Source organism: Anomalospiza imberbis, chromosome 3 (assembly GCF_031753505.1).
Source record: "Anomalospiza imberbis isolate Cuckoo-Finch-1a 21T00152 chromosome 3, ASM3175350v1, whole genome shotgun sequence".
NCBI lineage: Eukaryota > Metazoa > Chordata > Aves > Passeriformes > Viduidae > Anomalospiza > Anomalospiza imberbis.
The window spans coordinates 80,573,642-80,590,680 of NC_089683.1; the positions used below are offsets into that span (position 1 = coordinate 80,573,642).

Genomic DNA, 17,039 nt, shown 5'->3' on the forward strand with positions numbered 1-17,039 from the left:
CTGGGCGACCACTCCCAGGAGAGACTTTCTGAACTTGTCATCTCTTCAGAGCAGTGAAAGAGTTTTGTCATCTGTTGTTTTTTTTTTTTTGTATTGGGGAGTATTTTGCTTGTTGAATAAACAGTTTTTTTCCCACTTCTCTCCACGGAAATTCTTCCCGAACCAGGTGGGGGAAGGGCCGTGAGGGGTTTGCTTTCTGGGGGCTCCTCCCGGAGGTTTTCTCCCAAATTTGCCCTAAACTAGGACAACAGCTCATGTTTTGCACCGCTTGCAGCGGGGAGGCCTCAGCGGCCCGGCCGCGGCCATGACGGGCCCTGCGGCCAAGGAGCGGCGGCGCCTGCGCAGCGCTGCGGGCGGCGGAAGGCGCCGAGCCCCGGCCATGGCGCGGCGCGTCCTGAGGGGGCTGCTGCTGCTGGAGGCGGCGGGGCTGCTCGGCGCCCTCCTGCTCTACCGCGCCATGGACCGCAGCCAAGGTGCGGCGGGGCGGACGGGGGCCGCGCCCCGACGGGGACGGAGGGGTGGGCAGGGGAGGCTCCTCCGCGCGGGGGCCGCCGGCGGTGCCCGCGGCGCAGCGCGCACCGGCCGGGCTGTGTAAGGAAATCCTGCCGGGTGGGGTCAGGAGTCGGGCTTGGGTGAGTGCCGGCGCACGGGGCTGTCTCGTTGGCCCTAGGATTTACCTCTGAAGAACAAGCTGCTGTTGCGCTTTTACAAACCCAAGCCCACGAGCAATTCGGGGGGCAGCACGCCACCACACCAGGAACAAAGAGGAATCCTGCGCGGTTTTATAGTAACAGCATCGGGCCAGATAAGGATTTAAAAGAGAGAGAGGCTGTCCGCCAATGAGGCAGGAATTGATCAGTCCTATTTCGGGCATCTGGTGCTGAGCCCCTGAAGGGATGTCCTGGCTGTGTCTGGGTCTCGCAGCCTCTGCGATTTCACATTCCCAGACTGAGGACAGACCCGGCTGGCAGGAGACGGCCAGCGTTGTCCCCGGATTATTTAGCTTCAGTCCCCTAGGTCTCTTAGACTTACCTGTGCCCAGGTAACACAGAAGGAATAAGCAAAGCAGCGGTTTGGTTACTGCAAGGAGGTTTGCTCTGCAGAGCAGTGGCCTTTGCATGCAGGGCTCTGCAGGGTGCAGCACTGGTTAGACAGATCTGTGTCCCTTCGGGACAAGAGCCTGTCCTGCTACCTGCAGGGTCAGGGCGAGCCAAAAGGCAGCTGCTGCTTTGGCTGGGAGGGCAAGAATCCACTCACTTCAGCAGAGGTGTGGTCTTCATGCCAAGTTCAAGGTGAGCTTCACCTTCAAATCCGTTTGCATTTGTTTTCCAGGATCCAGATGAGGTTGGGCTGTTAAATTTCAGCCATCTTTGTATTTTTTATTAGAAAATACATGTAACAAAAATATGGAGAACAGATGTTTTCAGTCTATTGTAACTTGATGCTGAGCATTCATTGTTGGGATTTTTTCTCCTCTTTTGCAATTCTTATATGCATTTGCATATTTTCTATAATTGCAGTTCCATAAGGCGCAGTGAGCTAATCTGACAGGTCAGTGAACTGAGTGAGGCTTTTACTGCTTTGTGTTAGTACTAGAGTGGTTAACATCCTTTTACGAGATGCTGTAAATAAGTAAAATAGCATAAACCTGTTGTGATTTTATACTGGGTTGTCAGAGCGGCCCATGGAATGATTCAGTGAACATCTAAATCTGTACAAGGACACAAAATTTTCCTGGTTTTATCTGCATGTCAGTCTATGAGAGGCATGCAGCTTCCTGTGAATCTGTAGCTTGGACTTGGTTATCACAATTGTGAGGAAGCTCAGAAAACGCTGTGATGATGGGGCTGCATGTATGAGTAACCTGAATACAGTCTCTGAAATTATTTTTAAAAAACAAATTCCTATCACATTATTTAATGGTAGCTGTAACTAAAGAGTTCGAACAAATTTTGATAAAACAACTCTAGTTATAAAAATAGTGCATTTAATTATTCATCTTAATATATGCTGGGAAAGTAACTGTGATTTATCTTGCTTGTCAGATTTCAGATACACAATGCAGAAGAGGTTTCCATCAATTCTGGAAGGTGAGTTTGTAGTCGTTGGCTTCAGAAGGATGGCTGAAGCTTCTGTTGCATCTTAATATATACAACCGAATTTAGGATGGCTTAAAACTTTGCCCAGGAGACACTGCAGAAGTTTTTATTGTTAAGGCATGGCTGGAGTGTCATAGTGTTGGATAGAGATCTCAGAGCTGGAGGGTTATACACTGAATAAAACCAGCCACAAAGGGGCTGCTCGTCAGATATGTCTCACTTAGAGCTGACACCGATTTTCCTGTTTTTCAGTTTATTACAAATCCAATGAGCGGTCTGGAATTCATGGCATAAGGGAGAATGACCAGATGACATGGTTAAGCAGCAAGAACTGAAGTAAGAAAGATGTGTGATTAAATAAAAAACTATTTAAGAATAATTATTTTTAAAATGTCCACATCAAGATGTCCCATTCATCGTCTTGATTTCTTGCTTTTGTACTTGTTTTTCAGCCCTCTGTGCCTGAACTGTTTCTTCTTTTTGATGATGCTTTTCACATCCCTGTTGTGAAGCCACTTGTCACGCTCTATTTCCCACTGGATCTGTTTGACGTCTGTAGGAGGAAAGGCAAGAAATAAGGATACGTCTGACCATGAAGTGGCATACAGATCAATCATGTAATAGTTAAAACTTGAATACTGTATTTATAAATGTTAATAAAATGCAAACTGCCTTTTTTTTTTGAGAAAGCTGTGGGTTTTTTTATTTCACAAAACAAACCCTACCATCTCAGAATTTTAGACATTGCTTTGTATTTTACTAATGCTAGACACATTTGCGTTGGGAGCGGTGTTTATTCAACCAGCATATACACATGTAATTCATTAGAATTACTTTGGGAAAACTACTTTCTGCTTCACTGATACTGCAAGGAGAGAGTCCAATAGGTAGGTAAAGACAGCAGTACCTTATGCCTTCCCTTCCCAAGGAATCAAGGACACTTTACCTGAGCAGAATTCACACAAATGCTTGACAAAGAGCATCCTGCCTTTCCCTGTTTACAGTGTGAAAGGGCCAACGACAGCTTCTCCCTTTTCTGAAGCCTTATTCACTCCATTACTCCCACTTAATTATTTAGCGCTGGGCATCTCTCGTCACTGGAGAAAACTGTCACGTTTTACTGTTGTTGAGCTACTGTCCCTGCTGTGTGTGGTTTCTGACCCTGTACTCCAGTTAAAGGTGGTTCATGTTTTCATGTACAGAACCTGAAGGGAAAGAAGTGAATTTCAGCATTACAACTGCCTGCTACTTGCAGCATGTACTTACTCGCATTATCTCTGTTGGCCATGGCATTCATTCCTATATTGTCAAACTTGGAGCCAGCATTTTCATCCAGCAGATAGCCAAACTTTAAAGAGAGAAATTTTAGTATTCTGTTACAAAGCAACAGGTGAAATGCTTGATCATTTTTTGTTAAGCACTGATCAAACTCACCTCTTCTGCAGATGCCAGTATACCAGCATCTTGGAATTTTCTCTTCTTTCCTCGGCTGGATCCTTCAAACAAAGAGTATTACTCTTATGAGACACAACTTCAAGTTCCCAAAGACAGTAAAACAAAGTTTTACCGTGTTTTAAATGTTTAGAACTTTTTCTTAATGAGATCATCTGAATTAGCAATTGTTGGAAATCTTTGTTCCCCACCTCCCCTAAAAGTTAAGGGGAAAAAGAGTTTCCAACCAAGAATTAAATAGCACAAATCTGTGCATCAGGTGTAACAGATGCACAAGCCACCAGTAGCCGTCATCCTTCTTCAAAATTCTTCCTTCAACTCTTGTCTCCTCAACAGCAGGAGGATGTTGCAGGCTGGGGACAACCTCCTTTTAATTACAGTTTATTCAAATCTGAATCTAGATCCAAAATGTGATAATCTACTGTAGTAAATCCCTCTATTCCAAAGATTTTTGGACTATTTTATTTCTATTAAGTTTTCATGTCAGTGTTTTCTTACCTTCCAATGATCCCGCAAAATTCATATCTTTCTTTTTCTTGCCCTTTTTGCTGATGGATTTCAGTTGCTTGTTATTGTTTGAGTCTGACAGGAAAAAAACCCAAATACATCAGTCTCCAATTTTTCACACCATGTACATGTATTTAAAGTGCAGCAGAGACTAAAATTCCTTTCTAGGCATACTTGTCATAATGGTCCAAGTCTTTAAAAGGCAGTGCACACAAGCAAATCTAGTATTTCCTCAAGCTGGACCATTAAAAATTGGTCTTTGGTGTGCTGTTCTTTATGTTGTTTCCATAGCACTAGAAGGGAATGATATATGATACATAAAACACAAAAGCTAAAAGCAGGCGTTAGGTAAACCTCGAATGTCTGCATGGTTAGTTTGGTGAAATAATAATCTCATGAAATATTTTGTTAACAACTGTATGAACAGTTTACTTCCTCTACCCTCAGTCATCTTCCTGTGACCTTTAATTATTCATTGAAATACTCCAGAGTATTTATCTCTGCTTTTCCAGCCACATGCACTGTATTCTGTGTAAACTGTATTTCTCAGGTGAAAACATCAAACCATGCAGGTACAAGAATCAGTTACTACTCCAGTGGTATTAAAAACTTGAGTGCATAGCTATATTACAAGAGTAAGCTGTTACTTGTAAGACAGCCATTTCAATAAAAGTTACTTCAGCTTAAAAAAAATCAGCATTAACTATGTCTAAAGCAATACAAAAATTATCAATTACCAGATTTTTTTTTCTCCTTGAGCTCTTTTAATATTTCTGCCTCCTGAAGCCAGTTATTTGTGTATAAATTTTCAGAATGAAAGAAACATGTCTCATTTGGAAGTTTTTGATGTCTAATTCCCCCTCTCATCTAGGTGATTGTGCCTGGAAATGCTTCTCCTAAATACTTCATTGTACAGAGAAGGACTTGTCATTTCTTTGCTTAAAAGCCAAACTTCCCACCTAGATAACTAAATTGGAATTTGCATATGTAGTTACATATTAGGTAACCTGTTTTTAAAGCTTTTTCTTCTTGTTTTTTGGTAACAAATGGCACTTTACCTAGGTCATCATCATCTTCAGACACATCCATAAATACACCTCCCTCTTCATCCATATCCTCTTCAAAGTCTTCCTCCATACTTCCTAAGGAGACTTCCTCATCATCCAGATCGTTGAAGTCATCTTCATCATCAGAATCCTCCCAGTCAGCACCAGATCCCTCACCAGCTTGGCCTTTCTTGCCGCCTTTGGGATTTTTTTTTATATTACTAAAAGAAGATGCAACAAGCTTAGCACTTCATCTGGAAAAATACTGTTTGCATCGAGATGACATCTATCTACTGCCAAACACTGTGTTAGGAAAGTTCAACATCATTGCAAACTACTGCAAATGTAGGCTGTCACCTAAAATATCCGTATTATACACTCAGGTATGTTTTCAACATTAGTAAAGGCAGTTGTGTTATAAAAGTCAACCCTTTTAAGAAGTTCTGGAGAGAATCCTATTCTGAAATTAGCAGAAATGACAGCTTATTTGATCTCCTCTCTGTGTTTGCTCCTTTTCAGAAACTCTTTTATGTAAAACACAAACTGCTCTATTAAACACCAGTCAAGATCACAAAAATGTTTCAGGTTTCACTAGGAGTTCAGACTTTAGTCTGCTCTTGCCTCAAGGGAAGCGTCAGTGCAAATTCAAACGCTGCATTACAGATACTTTGAGTAAAATAGAAGCTGCTTAATCATTTACAATTGGAGTCGATGAACCTAAAGGTCCTTTCCCACCTAAATGATGCTATGATTAATGGAAGTGTTGACTTAGGAGACCTGAGCTCTGTGACTCTGGATCTCACAAAGTTTATTAACTGTGTTAGGTTCAGTTACAGCCAGTACTTATGGCAGCAGTGCCATTATGCCTCATTCTACTTCCTTTTGTGCTTGGTAAATATCAAATAGAAACCTGAGACAATGAAAAACAAGACTTTACACTGCTTACTGGGTCACTCCATTGTATAAAATAAACAATTAATTAATTAATTAAGACAATCCAATACTACAGGTCTCATTTAAGGACTATAAGCATCCCAAAGTCATCATGAACTATTTTGGGACATGCAGAAAATCTGCATTACTCAGTGTAGATCTGATACTGCCTTTTTTGCACGATGATATTCTAAACCATTCTGAAAAAGATCTATCTAGTTTCACAGAGTAAAACTCTATACAGACATTAAAACAAGAGGAGTAAGAAGTAATCTAAAGTCTCACCTAGCAAAATCAAGGTCATCCTGGCCAACAACAGCATTATCAGCAGCTTCAAAAGTATCTAGGGAGAAAAAAAAATGTTATTACTACAAAGAAATTTGCAAGTCATTGCATCCAGCAAGTACATGGAGTTGTTGGAGCAAGTCCAGAGGAGGGATAAAAAGATGACCAGAGAGCTGGAGCACCTGTCCTAGCATTAAGGCTGTTCAGCCTGGAGAAGAGGAGGCTTCAGGGTGACCTTGCTGTGGCCTTCCAGTACCTAAAGGATGCTACAAGAGAGCTGGAGAGGGACTTTTCCCAAGGGCATGTAGTGACAGGACAAGGGGGAATGGCTTCAAACTGAAAGAGTTTAGATTAGGTATGAGGAAAAATTCTTTACTGTGAGGGTAGTAAGGCACTAGACCAGGCTGCCCAGAGAAGCTGTGGTTGTCCCATCCCTGAAAGTGTTCAAGGCCAGGTTGGATGGAGCTCTCAGCAATCTGTGGAAGGTGTCCCTGCCCATGGCAGGAGGGATAGAATGAGATGATGTTTAAGATCCCTTCCAACCCAAGCTATTCTATGATTCTAGCATTGCAAAATATCTAATTTTCAGATATAGGGTCATTATTTTAAGCTTCTGAATTTATGAAGCAAATTCTCATTAGAGATACTAATAATAAAAGACAAATGCTATTAGTAACAGATTCTTGTCGTAACTAAAACCAAATTAATTGAGTCACTAAGAACACTGATAAAAGAATGCAGAATTCTCTCAAAATACTGTACAAAACAGTTATGGAGAGTTAACTGGATTTTTTTTAATACATATAAATAAAATTTGAAATGGACATTGAAATGGACATTTTCTGGTATACTAACAAATTTAAATTCTAGAACAAATCACACACTAATTCTAAAGTAAAGTACATGCTATAGGAAGAGCTAAGACTACTGCAGAATTTTGCAAATGACCTTCCTAAACTCATAACCTCATGAAGGATGTTAGAAACTATGAGAGAAATTGTAAGCAAGACTGAAAAAGGCCCAGCAGTAAAGAAAAAGTAGAGGCAAATGTTACATGCTGTTAGAAAAGGTTACTCAGACTACATTAGGAAAAGAACAAAAGGGCATGAACTGTCACTTGTGAGTGTCAGTTCAAAATCAGACAATTTCCAGCCACTCAAACAAGCTGACTACTGTAGTGGTGGGAGCAAGGCCTTTTCCAAACAGCCACACACGTGGCTCACACAGCACATAGCAGGAACTGCTGTCTGCAGCAGCACAAAGAGCAACTGGAAAGCCAGTTTTCTTGCACTCTCATATTCCTCTATCTGGTTCTTTTACACAATATGAACTATTAAAAGGATAATTTAGTAATTTGAAAAATCTGGGAATACTGGGATAGTTACTACAAGGAAGAACACAGCCTTACCCAATGCTCTTTCAAATTCATCATCATCCACATCTTCCACACTCTCTTCATCATCCAGACGCTTTTGTTTCTCTCTCTTCTTATCAAACTTTGAATAAAATCTGAAATAATATATTGCACTCAGACACAAAATTACAGAGGATCATCTTTATGACTTCTTAATTTAAAAATCTGCAAATTGTTTCCCATGTATGTTACCAGTTGAAAACCATCATGGTTTCAAACATATCTAAAATCAAGAGACTTGTACTTCCTTTGTTTTTCAAAGAATCAGTCACTACTGTATTATTTAAAACAATGAAATTTCACAGGCCAAAGGTGGCAGAAGTTATTTTTAACATAATGAATTTATAAAAGAGCACAACAAAGATGTAAAAATCTGCCTTAGACTGAGAAGGAAGAAAGGATCAAATTCAACTTGAAAGTAATTGGGAAAAAATAAAGAAGACATTTACCCATTAAGTTATACGAAATTTTCTCACATAGCCCTCTTCTTTTGAGTCTTAGTTTTATCTTCTGTCAGCTATTTTCACCTTCGTTTCATGTTAAAGAACCACCAAACACGGAAGGCAATTTTGACCATATACAAAAGAGTACTTTGTACAGAAGACTTTGAATGTGTAATCTCAGTTTCAGCCATCTCCAATGTAACAATACCGTTAACTTTTCAGATGGGCATGTTTTTAAGATGCTTTTCTTTAAGCACAAAACTAACAGCACTATTTTATTTATTTATTAGTAGTATATTCCTCAATATTATAGTATCAATTAATTTAAAATAAATGAAGTTAATTCAAATAATATTTTCCTAAGGAGATACAAGTAATCAGTATTTTGATCCAATAAAAACAAATCTTTGCCAAATGCATATCACTTCAATTTTAGTAGTAGAAGTGCATTTTTATATCATAATCTCAAAGGAAAATCAAAGAAACAGAAAGAACTATAAGCAATACAAACCTAAATACTCTGAAAAGTAGCTCCTCTGACTTTCTTTTGCTTTGTTCCATTCTAATAAGCTTTGATGCTAATAACATAAACAAGCTATAGTCCAGCTTTTATTATATATACCTCTAATGCACAAGAATTACAACTCACAAGATATTCATCATTACCCATTACTTAAGGCTTCTCTATTGGAATGTCAGCTTACTTAATATACTTTAACTACAAGCCCCAATTGCCTTCATTCATAGGTGATACTCTTTCCTAAGCATTTTTGACAAATGTTAAAACTATGTCCAAGAAAAGCACTATTATCTTAAGTCATTCAAATTAATAAAAATTTGCTAATACTTGAAATACCTCAGAATACTTACAAAATTCAGTGGGTTTTAATGGCACTGCATTAAAAAAACAACATTTAAAATGAACATTCATAAGTATTCCATTACCTGTGAAAGAACACTTCATCCACTGGGATTTTGCTTTCATCTTTGGCCCGGAATTCCTTACTGTTGACTGCAAAAAGGAAAAATGAACTGATTTTACCTCAAGTTGAAATGCTGGTTATTCTTTCCAGAGGTTAAGCAGCACACACAGACAGAAGCAGACACACAGTGACATCCATTCATTAAGGGGAGCTTATCTGAAAACCTCTTCAAACTAACACGGAAGGCAATTTTGACCATATACAAAAGAGTACTTTGTACAGAAGACTTTGAATGTGTAATCTCAGTTTCAGCCATCTCCAATGTAACAACACTGTTAACTTTTCAGACAGGGGCAGGTTGTTAAGATGCTTTTCTTTAATCTCGAAACTTACACCACTATTTTATTTATTTATTAGTAGTATATTCCTCAAGACAGAATTGCTCCTAAATTGCTCCTTCAACTGAGAATAAACTAAAAAAATGTGACAAAGTGTACAGGCTAAAATTTCTATTTTCAGCTTTAACAGCCATAAAACCAGCCATAAAAGTACATCAGTACTTACTAATCTGAATAACTAACACCTCTTTGCAACGCAACAGACCCAAAGCTGGTGGAAAAGCACATCCCTGGGAATGCTACAGAGACACTGCCACAGAAGATGGTACATCTTCTGTCCTCAAAGCAGCATGTTTTACTGATAGTTTGCTCTGGTTTTTTAACTGCTGGTTCTTAAACTTAATCCTACTCTCGATTGTTGGAAACAGTGGGACTGGACAAAAGGCAGCTTATTTCTGGAGGCAGGAAGACTCTTCGCAAAATAACAATGCCAAAGACACCTTACACTCATCCTAACAACAGCTGCAGCTGTGGTATTGTATAGAGTAATCCATATCATTTAATTAAGTAACTTAATGTGATTTAAATAATTATAAAGATCATTTTTTCTGGTATCTTAAGCCATTTTTCAATCATAACAAACAGAATAAAAATGGCTATAGAATAACTGACTTTCCCTACATAATTTTTTCTTCAAATGATTCAATATCCAAAGTTCCAACTGTGAAGATTCCATACATCCTTACAAGAAGATAAGGTCTGATCCCAAACTCCAGGCATGACCACTGCACTCCTGATGGATGGCACTTTCTTTTATTGCTAAGAAAAACACTATAGACAGTGCAGATGACACATCTACATCAACCAGCCAGGGATTTTTTAGTCATCATAACTGATTTAAGGGGCTGACTTACCTGCAAGATTTTGCATATCCTTCATAAACTGCTTCTTCTTTGGCTGCATTACCACACTGCTGGTGTTTTCTGTATTAGAATACAAATCAGAGAGAATTTTTATTTTATGACTATGGATACAGAACTGTTAGGAGCAGCTGATAGACCAGTGGGTTGTGCTGCCATCCATATTGACCTCAAGAGACTGGAGAAATGGGCTGACAGAAACCTCTTGTAGTTTAACAAGGGGAAGGGCAAAGTCCTGCTCTGAAGGAGGAACAACCCCAGGTACCAGTATACACTGGGGGCTGCCCAGCTGGAAAGCAGCTTGGCTAAGGACACCCTGGTAGTCCTGTGGACACCCAGTTGACTGTGAGCCAACACTGTGTTCCTGCAGCAAAGAAGGCTGATGGTTTTCCTAGCATTTGTTAGACCACACTTGGAGCGCTGTGCCCAGGTCTGGGCTCTCCAGTATAAGGCAGATATGGCCATGCTGGAGAGAATCAAGTGATGGGTCACTAAGTTGATGAAGGAGACTCCACCTGAACACTTGGAAACAGTTTTTCAATGTGAGCAAAATTGTGCACTGGCACAGGTTGCAGAGAGAGGCAGTGGAGTCTCCACTCTTGGAGACATTCAAAAGCCATCTGGAGAGTCTGCTCTAGGTGTCTCTGCTTGAGCCCATGACTTCGGAGGTCCCTTCTAGTCCCAACCATTCTGCAGTGTTTATATCTCCCTATCCCTTGCTTATTCCTGCTAAGTGAGCAGTTCTGCACTGCGGGTGTGAGGGGCAGCAGGATGTGGCTGTCAGCTGGTTCTGGGCTGCAGACATCTCTCTTGCAGCCCTGAAGACTGATGCCACTCTGTTCCACCACATGCACCCCAAATACTTGACAAGGCCAATGTGAGACAATGACAATTCAGACAGCACCTACAACCAAGATCACATGGTACAGAGAAGTGCCTACCTTTGCCTTTGCTGAGCTTGGGATTTCTGTACACAAAACGATCCAAGAATCTCATTAACGTGAAATCCTGCAAAGGGTCACCAGAGTACTGAATGTGATTTCCCTGAAAGAAGAAAAAAGCCAAAAACCATTAAGGTATTCATTTTTGAAAGACACCATTTAAACACAGAGGACTGCAATCAGTTCAAGAACAACACTGAAACACACTTTAAAAAGATAAAGACTTGGGAATACTATACGACATAACCCTGACCAGGTTCTTCTTTTTGCAATTTCACTATTTGCTTAACTAAACCACACCTCCTTTGTTTTGTTTCAGTGATAAACAACCTTGCAATGGACTGTGTTAACAGCAGGTAATACTTACCATCATTTCAATACCATATATTCAAATGAAAAATAAATATTTTCAATACATATTTGTGAAAGTTGGAGTGGTCTTGGCATGGTACCACAACAGCATTTAAAAAATAATTTGTTCCTGTAGTAGGGTTCCCCATATTAAAAAAACCCCAAAAATATATTAAAAAACTCTAATAAAGCTTTAAGAATCATATAATACCTACATTTCTACAAAACTAAAACTTTAGTAAGCAGTCTCCTTTACACATAGCATTGTAATTCCATGAAAAGCTTGGCATTTGAGAGTATGATAAGAGTTCTGCAGAGCTTCTAGTTACCCATGAAGTGCACGGAGACTTTATAATGTATTTTTTCAAATGGCAAAAGACATCTAACATAAAATATCAAACTTCAAAGCAACAAGCTAGCAAAAGCACTTACTTGTAGAATTGTTTTTGCAAACAGGGCCACAGATGGATGAAAATGTTCAGAAAGCTGAAAAACATGAGTCATTAATTTATTTCTAATTAAAAAAAATATGTTGTAAGACCACTCTGTGACTTACCACACAACAGACATACATATAGTAGTGCAAGGCTGATGAAGTACTTTAACAACTGAAGAACTTCAAGTTCTAATCTTTTAGTTGCATTAAATATATTTTCACTTACAATTTTATTTAAGTCAACATTAAAAAGCTCTGATGATCAAAGCTAATATCCAATAGTCAAAAAATATTATTATTGTCCAAATCTCCACTTAAAAATTTCCTGTTCCCTACTCAACAATATCAGTATTGTATGGAACATATACAAGCTTAAAGCTGAACAATGCGTCAGCTTTAACCTTGCTGTTACTCAAGCAGCTAGTTCAAGAATGACCAAGTTCTTTTTTCTCTCTTCATACAAGGGCCACACTTTTAAACTCAACAACAGCAATTCAAGAAATGCCCTACCTTCTTCAGTTCCCAAAGGCTTGTACTTTCAGCACCACAGTATAAAGGACTTCGGTGCATAGGATCATAGGAAGCTTCACTCTTCCTGCCTGTGGGATGGAGGGGAGCAAAACAAATTTTCTCAGGCAACTTTACAAAAGTATTATTCTCATTTCCCCATAACAGTAATGCTGCCTATCACTCCCAGTTGGACAGGCCAGGGGTTCACCTGGCAGCAGGAAAAAGCTCTATTCAGCTGCCCTTCACAGTGAAATGCACGAGTCAGGAGTTTTTTCATCACTGCTGAGGTAACAGATAAATTGCTCTGACTGGTTGCTTTCAACCAAATTTCAATTAAACTAAAATATTGTTTTAATCACTTAATCTTACAACAACTCTTGACTAACATGTCCCTGTTATGGACTCTTAGCTGTTAAATTATGTATTTTCTTGCTGATTTACCTCTCATATTCAGATGATGCACCCACGAGGCTGATGAATTTGAATTGTTTGTTTTAGCAGAACTTTCCACTGTACTTCTCTTTTCATCTTCTACTTCTTTATCAGCATCCACAAATTTTTCCTCATTCTCTTCAGCCTCTTCTTGATCCTTAAAGCACTCTTCATCATCTGACCCCTAAAAAACAAAAAACATTAGCAAACAGCTTTTCCTTTCTAGATTTACTCTTGATTTTTTAGAAAAACGCACATAAAGTTTTTGAGCTACTTATAAAAATTTAAACAAATGATGGTTGATGTTTAAGATATAGTACTTAAAATTGAACTTTATTGCTTAGAACACATAACTATAATGGTCCCTCCCCATGTCAAGAATCATCTTAGCAAATGGTTACTAATGAACAGGTTAGGAAAAGGTGCTTATGAAAACAGCTCTTATTGAAAAAGCAATGAGATAAAGAAATCATCTTATACCATGTGATCCTGTAACTGGACCCTTAACTCTGGTTTTACTTTCAGAAGCTCAGATAGAAGGTACAGGGTTCCACAAATGAAGGGTGGCATTTGTCCACAAGTGACTTGAAGTAGCCTCTTCACAAAGGCCTTCACACGCCGCAACACGACATCTGCCTTCAGAGACTTATAGACAAGATTTAGAAACATGGATGGCTTTGAGCACGTTGCTAAAGCAGGATCCAGAAGCTTCCTGTAGGACACACAGGAGAAATTTTGCTGATTGTCACAATGCACACAGGAGAACAACTGCTATTAACAAGAATTACCTACATTTTTCTGAGTGCTAGCTAAAAAACTAGTGGCAGCTTGCTCCTCAGTACTCAAAATCATTAAGATCAATCCTGAACTGTCAAGAGCTGTGTAATATTTCTGGATATATTTGAGACACTGAAGATTAAAAAAAAAAAAAACTCCCTTGGTAAACAAAATATTGCAAGAAAATAAAAAGAAACTGAGTTCAACTGAAAACAGTTTCAAATTTTGAGATATACAGTGTTAAGAAACTAATCTGATTTGTTCATTTGTTTAAAAAAAGAAAGCAAATAGTTAAAAATCAGCACACTTCACAATCAGATCAGACATTTGTACTGGCAAGTTAATTTTCTATTCCATTTTTTTTCCAGGCTGCCAAGCAGAGTAAGGCCCTTAAACTGTGCACATTCTCAGGGAACCTGAATTCCCTTTTTAAAAAATCGGTAACTTCCCCTTGGTCATTTAATCAGAAGCCTGTAAGGATCCTCTAAAGAGTCTAAGCAATCAGCTGGGACAAGAAAAAAAGCAATATTTTTATAACAGAAGGCTTTCCAGCTGCACAAATTAAATAATCTAAAAAATTTAAGATAATATTCCTCCTCCTCAAAATCAGGACAAAAAGAAACAAGATTTTAGGCTATTTACAGGCCAAATTTACAGGCTAGTACCTGTAAAAGTGATTTCAGAAGAAAAAGTTATCAATTAGTTTCAAATAACATCTGGAAGTAAAGCAAGCCACCAGAAGAGTGGCAAAGGATGAAATGCACATGTGCTCTCAGGACCTATCACTGTCTTTGTTTTTCTCCTCATGTGAAATCAAAGAAATAACATGCATTTTCTTCCAGCTCCTACAAAACATCAGAAATTTTTAGCCAACGAAACACAAAACCATCAAGATCTTAAAAACAAAGTAAGTGTTTCTACAACTTTAAATTAAAATTTTTTAAATTTTCGATTTATTTTTTTCATTAATTTCAATTTATTTTTTTATTTTCATTTTAAGAAGTTTCTACAACTTCTTAGAATGAAATTTATTTAAAAATGCAAACCTGCCACTTACTTGTACAGCGCTGCATAGTACCTGTCCGATACAGTCTGCTGAGAGTCCATCACTTGAAACAGCAACATCAGGGCCTGGACACTGGTACTGAAGTTCACAAGATGCAGAACTTTGAACAAGGTGTTCATTTGCTCTTTCACTTTCTCATCACCAGTCTCAGCGTAAGGGTAAGCTCTGTTTACCCCGCAAAGAAGAGCACTGAGCATTTTGGATTCAACGTCTTTTTTCTTTATACAGTTCCGGAAAAAGCAGAAGTACAAAGTTATCAGCTTGTTAGCCAGTGCACTTTCTTCATGACTGAGGACTATCTGATTTAGAAAGCAGACAGCATAATACTGAGTTTTCACACTGATGTTTGAGCGGTACAAAAGCCTCTCCACCTCACTGCACACTACTCCCTTCATATTTGGATGCTTGTGAAGTAACGTCTCTAAAAGATAAGAGGCTTTGGTGGCAACCTTGTTCTGAGGATCACCCAGTTTATTCACCAGCAGAACCAGCAGAGCTTTCTCCTGCTCGGGCTTGTTACAGAGCAGCTCATGGGAAACTGCCAGCGCTCGGGATTTCGTGGCTGTCAGACAGTCGTGGCTCAGTGCTTCCAAGGCCTGCACGAACTCTGCTATCTGCAGCTTCAGGTGATGCTCAAAGTACCAAAGTATCAACCGCCTGTCTCTCGAATCCTTGTTGCCACTCGACATCTGCACTATGTTGTTAAGCGGTCGCTGCGAGAAAGACCACAATTTTCGATTGTCTGGTAAGATATCTGTAATGAGAAGCTCCTTGAAAGTATCTAAAGCCATAAGGCTCTGCTGCCTGCTGCCCTTTTTCTTTATGAGGTTTATTAAGTTCTCAACAAATTGGAGACTGTGGACAGCACTGTCCTGGATGAGAAGGGTCATTGCTGCCATCCTGTCAGCCAAGGTACCCGAGGACACCACAGTTTTAATCCATGCCGAAGAGGCCCCCTTCTGATAGTCTGTCTTATTCTTAAACAGGTCTGTCTCATGTTCATACAGCTTTTGGGCCAGGGCCTTATACTTGGACAAAAGTGTCTGATTCTGTGGCTCTGGAGAGAACTCGTTGGTGTATTCCAGATCATACCACTTGCCCCCCGGTTTGATCAGGATTGCTTGCCTAGCATGAAATTCAAAATCTTCTTCCAGCCTTTCTTTCTTTGTGGAAGGCTGCTGGCGCTGATCACCACCAGCCTGCTTCTTTTTGCTGTCTTTCACACTGCTTGCCTTTTCCTTTCCTTTTTTTTCTTTTTTCCCCTCTAGTGAAGAACAATCTGTTTCTTTCTTGGTTTTCTCTTTCTTTGGAGGCTTCTCTTTCTCCCTGCTGCCACCATCATCCTCATCCTCCTCCACCACCAGGCAACTCTTTGCATACTTGTTGAGCCCCAGGGAGCTGACAAACGCCTCCAGCTCCCCTTCCTTCAGGTCATCGATCGTGTCCTTCTTGCCGCCGTCCACCATCTCGCTCTCCTCGTCCACGGCACACAGCATAAGGTAATCTTGCTGCGGAGACAGGGCACAGCTGTCATGGCCAGATCCGGTGCAAGGTTTGCCAAGACTCCCAAGGCTTCCCCACAGAATCCTTAAATGATTTGCGTTGGAAGGGACCCTAAAGTCCATCTAGTTCCAAGCCCCCTGCCATGGGCAGGGACATCTTCCCCTAGACCAGGCTGCTCAGAGTCCCATGCAGCCTGGCCTTAGGCACCTCCAGGGATGGGGCATCCACAAGTTGTCTGGACAACCTGTCCCAGTGCCTCACCAGCCCCTGAGCAAAGAACTTGTTCCCAACATCCGCGTGGGACCCCGCACACCTCGCGCCCCGCAAGGGCCCGTCCCGGGATGGGCGGATCGGCCGCCACGTGCTCCCGCTCCCTCCCCCCGCTCCCTTACCTTGGTGCCGCCGAGGCGCAGCACCTCGTCCAGCGTGAACTCTCCCGCATCTCCCCCTTCTGCTTCTTCATCACCGTCGTCGTCGCCCTCCTCCTCGCTGTCGCCGCCCGCCTTCCTCCGCTCCCCCACGCCGAAGTCCCAGAGCGCGGCCGCCATCGCCGCCCGCCGGAAGCGCTGCCGCGCACACGCGTGACGCGCGTCCGGCCCGTGCCACGGCCGCGCGCTGCCGCCCGGGCGGAGAGCAGGAGGAGGAGGAGGAGCAGGAGCGGGA

The 17,039-nt window shown here is 40.6% G+C and overlaps 2 protein-coding genes across 3 annotated transcripts; one reads left to right on the forward strand and one right to left on the reverse strand.

The window, feature by feature from the left end:
- Nucleotides 1–292: 292 nt before the first annotated feature.
- On the forward strand, nucleotides 293–5,286 carry CEBPZOS (CEBPZ opposite strand). 2 transcript variants are annotated; one of them, XM_068185342.1, is made up of 4 exons: nucleotides 293–473; nucleotides 2,046–2,090; nucleotides 2,352–2,435; nucleotides 5,099–5,286. In XM_068185342.1, exons 1-3 carry the CDS (start codon nucleotides 305–307, stop codon nucleotides 2,432–2,434), a joined length of 297 nt encoding a protein of 98 aa, XP_068041443.1. In that variant the 5' UTR covers nucleotides 293–304; the 3' UTR covers nucleotide 2,435; nucleotides 5,099–5,286. The 2 variants fall into 2 exon arrangements, with proteins under 2 accessions (XP_068041443.1, XP_068041442.1); XM_068185341.1 differs by lacking the exon at nucleotides 5,099–5,286 and adding an exon at nucleotides 2,552–2,788.
- Nucleotides 2,336–16,943, reverse strand: CEBPZ (CCAAT enhancer binding protein zeta). The gene is made up of 16 exons (XM_068185340.1): nucleotides 16,769–16,943; nucleotides 14,865–16,381; nucleotides 13,511–13,742; nucleotides 13,040–13,214; nucleotides 12,599–12,687; nucleotides 12,085–12,138; nucleotides 11,302–11,404; nucleotides 10,355–10,423; nucleotides 9,125–9,191; nucleotides 7,731–7,831; nucleotides 6,323–6,380; nucleotides 5,117–5,325; nucleotides 4,050–4,133; nucleotides 3,534–3,595; nucleotides 3,366–3,447; nucleotides 2,336–2,652 (listed from the first exon to the last, which is right to left on the reverse strand). The coding sequence occupies exons 1-16, from the start codon at nucleotides 16,922–16,924 to the stop codon at nucleotides 2,513–2,515; spliced, it is 3,198 nt and encodes a 1,065-aa protein (XP_068041441.1). The 5' UTR covers nucleotides 16,925–16,943; the 3' UTR covers nucleotides 2,336–2,512.
- Nucleotides 16,944–17,039: the final 96 nt, after the last annotated feature.

Coding starts and splice junctions, on each gene's coding strand:
- CEBPZOS (XM_068185342.1), top strand. CDS start 305: ATGACGGGCCCTGCGGCCAAGGAGCGGCGGCGCCTGCGCAGCGCTGCG. Junction 474..2,045: donor CGCCATGGACCGCAGCCAAG/GTGCGGCGGGGC, acceptor CTTGCTTGTCAG/ATTTCAGATACACAATGCAG. Junction 2,091..2,351: donor GTTTCCATCAATTCTGGAAG/GTGAGTTTGTAG, acceptor CCTGTTTTTCAG/TTTATTACAAATCCAATGAG.
- CEBPZ (XM_068185340.1), bottom strand. CDS start 16,924: ATGGCGGCCGCGCTCTGGGACTTCGGCGTGGGGGAGCGGAGGAAGGCG. Junction 4,134..5,116: donor TGAAGATGATGATGACCTAG/GTAAAGTGCCAT, acceptor TTTTCCTGTCAG/ACTCAAACAATAACAAGCAA. Junction 3,448..3,533: donor TACTGGCATCTGCAGAAGAG/GTGAGTTTGATC, acceptor CTCTCTTTAAAG/TTTGGCTATCTGCTGGATGA.